At 45.8% G+C, this 7,932-nt stretch overlaps 1 protein-coding gene across 1 annotated transcript; it reads left to right on the top strand.

Annotated features, from left to right (window-relative positions):
- Nucleotides 1-946: 946 nt before the first annotated feature.
- Nucleotides 947-6,554, top strand: LOC117649687 (ATP-binding cassette sub-family D member 3). The gene is made up of 16 exons (XM_034392654.1): nucleotides 947-1,080; nucleotides 1,268-1,469; nucleotides 1,892-1,931; nucleotides 2,172-2,356; nucleotides 2,444-2,513; nucleotides 2,607-2,633; nucleotides 2,709-2,779; nucleotides 2,859-3,039; nucleotides 3,143-3,355; nucleotides 3,433-3,502; nucleotides 3,582-3,679; nucleotides 3,771-4,178; nucleotides 4,332-4,471; nucleotides 4,637-4,772; nucleotides 4,858-5,019; nucleotides 5,113-6,554. The coding sequence occupies exons 2-16, from the start codon at nucleotides 1,360-1,362 to the stop codon at nucleotides 5,188-5,190; spliced, it is 1,989 nt and encodes a 662-aa protein (XP_034248545.1). The 5' UTR covers nucleotides 947-1,080; nucleotides 1,268-1,359; the 3' UTR covers nucleotides 5,191-6,554.
- The last annotated feature ends 1,378 nt before the right edge of the window (nucleotides 6,555-7,932 follow it).

The following is a 7,932-nucleotide window of genomic DNA, read 5'->3' as shown; positions in this document are numbered from 1 at the left end:
AACCTCAAACGCGTTTCTCGCGGTTCGATACGCGTCACCGCACTACTTGCAGTGTGCCACTCCAGTGCACCGCACTGTGTTTACTCGGAACACCGTGACAACGCGTCTTACGCCCATCTGCGGCCGCGATTGACCGCAAACTGACCAAAACTTGCCCCGAAGCAGCTGGCGGATTCCGAGCCCTGCTTGTCTCTCCGTCTCTCTCGCACCCGTGCGGCACGCCCCCTGCGTGCGAGAGAGACAGACGGAGCGACGAAAGCAGAGCTCGGAATAAGTCTCTGCTGCGGGGCGCGTCGCCGCGCGCGGCGTTCCGACGGTTCCGTTCCAATCCGCCAGTCATTCCCTCGGCAGTTTGCCTTCCCTCCGCCTGCTGCAGCTGGTTCGGCTGCTGCAGGCAGGTTCGTTCCGCGAACCGTCGCCCTGTCTCTCTCGCACTCGAGGGGCGTCCCGCAGGGGTGCGAGAGAGACAGGGCCTGCCGCCAGAACCAAGGAACAGTGCAATATGCGGAAGGCGTGACGTAAGAGCGGGATGGTGGCTGCGATTGTGTGGCGCGTTCGCTTCGCCTTTTCGTCTTCTGCTTAGCGCCTCTCGGCTTGCGCCTGCTTAGACAGATTCCGAGTCGTTTTCGTCGCTGTCTCTCTCGCACTCATGAGTGCCCCGTAGGCGCGAGAGAGACATCGCGACGGAAACGACTCTTGGAATCAGTCTATGCTGCCTGCTCCGCCTGGCCGCCTGGCCGCCAAACCGCACGCGGCTCGGCGCGGCCCGGCGGTTTTAGTTGCTTTCCTTTCGCTTCGCCTCCTTCCTCCTTTTCGTCGGTTTCTGTTTTGTTTTGCCTCGAGTCGTTCGGCGCCTCGTCCCGGTGAGCCTCGCGACTGCTCGCGGTGCGGCTCGGCTGTTGCCTTTTGGCTTTTGGTCGACGCCGGCCCGGCCTCCTCGTGCCCGCGCCGTGTGCCGCGCCGTCCGCGTTCGCGTTCGCGTACCGCGTCCGTCAGTCAGTCCGTCTCCGTCCTCCTCGCGGGTAACTGGCGGTTGCTTGTACGGACACCAGCCACCAGCCCGCACCAGCCGAGCGAGCGGTGAGCGGGTCACGCGAGACTAGTTGTCACTTCCCTCCCCCCTCCCCTCCCACCTGCGCGCGCGGGTCTGCGCGTGCGTGCGGTCGTGTTGTGTCTGTGTGTGTGCGACTGTGTGTGCTGAAGTGCTGGGACACATAACCTGTTCTCCAGCAGAAGCAGAAGATCACCGTCAACTCTGTGGTGACAGGTTGGCGGCTTAGTGAGTGCAGTGTTTTCGAGTGTTGACTTCCTGGAGAAGAAGCGGCACCGCAGCGCACCAGGACATCACTTGCCGCAGCCATGGCTCCGAATCTCAGCAAGCTGGGCACGTCAAGAACTGTGGTGGCAGTCTCTTCAACGGCTGTCATGTTGTGGCTGCTTCGGCAGCTCACCAAAAGCTCGAAAAACAAGTAGGTTCTATTGCGCCTAGCTCCCCTAGAGGAGGATGGATAGCGAGGCGAGCCTAATCGGACCCTGCCGAACCACGGGAAGGTGGCCTAGTACATGCCCAGATGACATAACCTGCCCTCTCTGTTCTGTCATCTTTCCAAACAATTTTCACTGTCATTCATGATTTTACTTTCATTCAAATCAAGACTTAATTATTTGAAAACACCATGTTGAACATTTTTAATTTACACTCTGTTGCCTCATAAAAATAAAATTATAGAACACTGACAAAGTGAAAGGTTATTTATCTTATCTTGTAAGGAACTTTCTGTGGTATTGTAGTTTTTTGAAATTCATGTTTCCCTATGTTACTCTTTGGTACATTGTTGTCATTATGTATATCTGTTTCTTTCTTCAAGCTCTCCTTTTTTGTATGTTGCAGGAAGCTGAATCCAAATGAAATTCAATATTTAATAGGAGAGGTAAGAATGTTTTTACAAAATTTCACCCTTTTCCAAAGTGTGTGCATGTATCTCAAAATTTATGGTTGTTCTGCCTCCATTAAGGAGGCTACTCCCACTCTTGTTATTCATAGGATTTAATTTGCTTCCATTAGATAAAGTCAAAGACCCAGACTGTCACATGTAAATTAAGTGCACCCATCCTCAATTACACGCCTCCTCTGCCAGTATTTGTTCACAAGGTTTTCCATTCTGTTACAGAAAAAGGCTAAATCCAAAGCTCAAGTTGATGCAGTGTTTTTTGCGCAACTCAGAAAGCTTCTCAAGATCATAATTCCAGGATGGTTCTCTGCAGAATCATCATTTTGTGTCTTGATTGCTGCCTCACTTGTGGCTCGCTCTTTTTGTGATATTTGGATGATCCAAAATGCTACTTTGGTGGAAACGTAAGTTGTTAGTTTTTCCATGTAAATTACGTTCCGATGCTTTTGAATGTTGTGAACTGTTCTTCATTTCTTGTTCTTTTATTTTAGTGCCATTGTCAGTATGGATAAGACCCAATTCAGAAACAGATTGTTGGTGTTCTTTGCCGGAATGCCCTTGGTAAGAATCGTGTTTTTTTTTTTCTCCACAACTTCATATTGATCAAAACAAATTTCATCATACAATCTAATTTTTTAAAATCCTCTTTTCCAGATCTCTGTTGTCAACAACACTCTAAAAGTAAGTTAATTCCTTGTTAGAAAAATTTGTGCTTTTCATTCAAATGGGATCTAAAATGATAGCTTTACCTTGCAGTGGAGTCTTGGAGAATTGAAATTGAGGATGAGGACTCGCTTAACACACCATCTATACGACCAGTATTTAAGGTAAGTGATTTCTGTGGAATTTTTGGTGCCAGTATTTGGGAGTTCTGTTCAATGGTTTTTCCCTTTTGCTTTTTTTCAGAGGCTTTACTTATTATAAGATAAACAATTTGGACAGTCGTATTGCTAATGCGGATCAACTCTTGACCCAAGATGTTGACAAGTTCTGTGACTCTGTCACTGACTTGTACTCAAATATATCAAAGCCTCTCCTAGATATATTTATATATGTGTACAGACTTACTACAGTATTAGGAGGCCAGGTATGGCTAAAACCAAAATTACCAGACAGTTGCATTATGTAATTATTATTATCATTACAATCAATCATTCATACGTCTTTGAATTTATTCTTTTCTATTTCAGACACCTGCTACTATGATGCTTTATTTAGTTGTTTCTGGAACGTTCTTGACTTATTTGCGCCGCCCAATGGGTCGCATGACAGCTGAGGAACAAAAACTAGAAGGAGAGTTCAGGTACATCAATTCTCGCCTGATCACCAATTCAGAAGAAGTAGCTTTCTACAACGGTAACAACCGTGAAAAGCTGACAATGCTGGTTTCCTTCAAGAGACTTGTAAGTTTAATGAGCTCCCTTAATTTTTGTATCATAATTGTTTGAACGGGTCCATGCCATGTGTATCTTTTCTTCAGACCGATCATCTCCGCAAATTCCTTGAATTCCGAACTGTTGTTGGTGTTGTGGACAACATTGTTGCAAAATGTAAGGAAATCAGAAGATTCATGTATGAGTGATATGTCATGTTTCAGGTCTCTGCTAATGTGTTTGTTTTTCCCTACAGACTTTGCAACCGTTGTTGGATTCATAACATTTAGTATCCCTTTCATGAATACAGAGCATGTATATCTGTCCAATATCACGCAAGATGAGAGATTTAGGGTAAGTCTTCTGTACCAACATTAATAAAGTTTGTCATTTCAGGCATTTACAAAGTAAGCTCTTTCATTATTATGTATGATGATTGTTACAGTACTACTACACCTACGGAAGGATGCTCGTAAAACTGGCTGAAGCTATTGGCCGTTTGGTGCTGGCTGGCCGTGAAATGACACGTTGTGCTGGCTTTACCGCAAGAGTCACTGAACTAATGTCAGTTCTTAAGGATGTGAATGAGGGCCATTATCAGCGCACCATGGTTGGGAAAGAGAATGGTGAGAAAGCACCTCTTGAAAATGGGCCTGTCACCAACCTCATCCCAGGATCTGGGCGTATGATTTTCCAAGACAATATCATTCGCTTCAATAAAGTGCCTTTGGTTACACCTAATGGTGACGTTCTCGTGAAAGAGCTGACTTTTGAAGTTAAGTCAGGCATGAATGTTTTGGTGTGTGGACCTAATGGATGTGGCAAATCATCTCTCTTCCGCATTCTTGGAGAGGTGAGTTTGGATTTTCTTGTGTGCTTATTATCAGTATGTAGTGCATTTTATGTTTTAATTTCTTTCATTTAAACACACTTTTAGCTGTGGCCACTGTTTGGTGGCACTCTGACTAAGCCTGTTTTAATTTCTTTCATTTAAACACACTTTTAGCTGTGGCCACTGTTTGGTGGCACTCTGACCAAGCCTCCACGAGGCAAACTCTTCTACATCCCGCAGAGGCCTTACATGACACTTGGCACCTTAAGGGACCAAGTCATTTACCCTCACACTCGTGAAGAAATGCAGCGCAGGTAATAAATAAATTTAATTCTCATCTTAACAACTAATCATAAGAACTAGAAGAATATCTCTGTCTTGTGTCACATTTCAAAAATGAAATATTTAAAATCAAGCAGATCTGATTATACTCTAAGATTTTCACTACTCTAAATATGGTCTATGTATTGCATTTTCAGAGGAAAGACTGATGCTGATTTAACCCGACACTTAGAAAGAGTTCAACTTTCATATGTTTTAACTCGTGAAAATGGTTGGGATGCTGTTGCTGATTGGATTGATGTCCTCTCTGGTGGAGAGAAGCAAAGAATTGCTGTAAGAAGCCTTGTTTTCTTCATTAATATCCTCAGCCAAAATAATATTTTGTTGAAAATTTGGTGAGACAATTCTTTTGTTCCAGATGGCTCGACTCTTCTACCATGCTCCCCAGTTTGCTATTCTGGACGAATGTACCAGTGCTGTGAGTGTTGATGTGGAAGGATCCATGTATGACTACTGCCGTGAAGTAGGAATCACACTTTTCACTGTCAGCCATCGTAGATCTTTATGGAAGCATCATGAGGTTTGTGTTTTTAACTTACTTCAGTTCAATATAACATTTTGACCTTTATTATCATGAATTGTGATATATTATCATGAATTGTGATATTTACAGTATTATTTGCAAATGGATGGTCGCGGCTCCTTTGAATTCAAAGAAATTGATGCTGACACAGAAGAATTTGGGTCATAGTACTACCATGACTAGTGAATGAGGATGCAGATGCTGTAAAAATGTTGAAAAGAAACCAACTGTGCTTTTACGAACACTACAAGGAACTGTATTGATTGTTGATTCGACTTGTAGTAGTTTGGCTAGTACAGATTTGTGCTGGCCTCAATCATGTTCCTAGTTTATACTGCAAACATCAACGACAGGGCTCAAGTTCCAATAGTTGTACCTGAAACTTTACTCAGTGTTGCTTTAATGTACATATTTCAGAGTTTTGTGAACCTTTTGAGTGATGCAAAGCAGCAGTTTGCCAAGCTGAAGTATGAATTGTGTTTTATCTTGCATGAATTCAAATTGAAAGCCCCAGTGACTGCAAGATCTTAAGCATTTGGATAATAATTTTGATTTTTAGTTCTTTTTGTATTGAAATTGGTGTCTGTTCAATGAAAAGTTTGACAATTTTTATGCATGTTGGGAAACTTCCTACTTTTTTAACATTTATTTAAAACTTGTGTGGCGGCTTCATTTATAAACTCATTTTTGAGGATTTGGATTGTGCCATTGAATACAATGAAATGAATAATGTGATGTGTATTGGGTGGGATTTTTCAGTTGACACATACATTCTTGATTGGTTAGTGTTTGTAGGTCTACTTACAAATGATCAAAAATCAAATTCTTGTGCTCAATCAGAAGTAGCAAGAAACTGGCTAGAGCAATTTTGATCAATCTGCTGTTTGTTTCATTCTTGAATTGTCACTATGAGAGGTGCTTCAGTGGAGCCCTATCTGTTTCATTGGTTTCTGTTTGTGATATTGAATATCCTGCTAAGGTGATTGGCATTATTTGTATAATGTAAAAGAGACCTTCATTTTCTAATTATTTTATGTTAATGAAATGCTATGTTTTTTTTTTGTAAACCAAGTAAACTACTAGTTCAATTTTTATATTTGTAATCTTTTCTAGATTTTTTTTTTAAGCTTATTGTTACTTGCTTGTATTCTGGTGAAATTGTGCTACAAGTGTTCGTTGTAATGTATTCATTTAATGCCTCTGGTTTTACTACCAAATGCGATTCTTTACATGCGGGTGATTTTTGTTGTTAGGACTGGACATCTTTGTTAATTATTTTATTTGTAAATTTGTTGTAAATGCTACTCTGTTTACTAATGGAGAAAGGGATCCATTGTTGTGATAGCTTTGAAAGCAAATGTTATAATTTTGTTTTCGCGTTTTATTATGTTACAAAGGTGTGCGGAATGCTCTTTCACTCGCCCCTATCATTTCCTTGTCTTTTCGTTTTGACACGTCTAATCCTGTTTAAGACCTGTAAATGCATGGGGACCAGTTAAGCCTAGAAAGTGAATAAAACACATTACCCTCCACCAATGCAAGGTGCTTGCGTTTTTTTTCTCCCTTTATCTTCCTTATCTACTGGTGGCGGTAAGCCTGGTTGGCTCGGCACATGGCACGCGGCGCCCCGGGCCGAAGGCGAAGCAAGGCGAAGGCGCCCGGAGGTGCGCGACCCGACCATGGCCCGACCATGCCCGACTCGCGACACGCCCTTAACGGTCACTGCCGCTTCGCTCTTGCGCAGCGAACGCGGCACTATTCAAGTTTTATCATAATTTACGCCGCGGCCCGATCATCTTTCGGCCGTTAGCGCGCCGTGCGGCGAACGGCATGGCGGATCGCGGCCGGAGGGAGAAAGAGAGAGAGAGAGAGAGAGTAGCGCAGTGTGAGCGAATGAGACGCCTTTATGGCCAGCGTGATGGCGTCTATATTGACCTGCCCGCGCCCTCCAAGGCTGCAGGCTCTTTCCGAACTGTGCTCTCGTCGTTCTGTCTCTCTCGCACTCATAAGGCGCCCCGTAGGTGAGCGAGAGAGACGGAGTGACGGGATGAAACTTCCGGGCTCGCGAGGCGCTTCCATCTGGCACGGCGGGATGAGGCAGGGTGTGTCGCGTCCTTGTCGCACTCAGTCAAAACGGGGAACGAGGTCAGGAACGCGCTGATGGGGTGGGATAGGGGTAGCGGCACTGTCGCAGATAAGAACGCGACAGAGTCTGGCGGCCTGCGGGCTGATTGCGAACCCTGCTTTCGTCGCTCCGTCTCTCTCGCACTCACGCGGCCTTCCGTTGGGGTGCGAGAGAGACAGCACCGTTTGGAGTCAGCCTGCCGACGGGTTGGTAGCGGTGCGCGCGCTTTGTGCGCCCGACGAGCAGCGGGTAGGCAACACGACTAGCAGCCGGGACCGTGGCGGACCATACCACCGCAGACGGAGCGACAAGGAGGGACAACAGGCGGACGGGCCGGCCGCTCGGAGGCTGTCCGCCGATCGCCGCCAGACCGTGAAACAGAAAACAGAAAAATAAAACAGATTAAAATTGACTTGTTGATGGGCGGGCTGGGCTGGCAGTGGCGGTGCGTATCTGCGTTTCACGGGTCGGGGGAATGACTCGGCTCGCTGGGCGGCCGTCTCTGAGTCTCAGACAACAGGCACAGGCACCAGCCACAGGCACCAGCCACAGGCACCAGCCGGTTCCACAAACTTTCTTTATACCTGTCAACAAGGGTTTGGCCCGTCTGCCGGCGGGCGGCGCGTTGTTGGGGGGCATCGCCTCCACCGGGACGCGAGCACCCTCATCGGCCTCGGCCTGCAGACTGATTCCGAGATTCGTTTCTGTGGCTCTGTCTCTCTCGCATCTACACGGGACGCCTCACGAGTGCGAGAGAGACAGAGCCACAGAAACGAATCTCGAAA

The sequence above is a fragment of the Thrips palmi genome, unplaced genomic scaffold (genome assembly GCF_012932325.1).
Source record: "Thrips palmi isolate BJ-2018 unplaced genomic scaffold, TpBJ-2018v1 HiC_scaffold_10, whole genome shotgun sequence".
NCBI classification, from domain to species: Eukaryota; Metazoa; Arthropoda; class Insecta; order Thysanoptera; family Thripidae; genus Thrips; species Thrips palmi.
This window is presented reverse-complemented; position numbering and strand designations above follow the sequence as displayed.

Coding starts and splice junctions, on each gene's coding strand:
- LOC117649687 (XM_034392654.1), top strand. CDS start 1,360: ATGGCTCCGAATCTCAGCAAGCTGGGCACGTCAAGAACTGTGGTGGCA. Junction 1,932..2,171: donor TTCAATATTTAATAGGAGAG/GTAAGAATGTTT, acceptor ATTCTGTTACAG/AAAAAGGCTAAATCCAAAGC. Junction 2,780..2,858: donor CTATACGACCAGTATTTAAG/GTAAGTGATTTC, acceptor GCTTTTTTTCAG/AGGCTTTACTTATTATAAGA.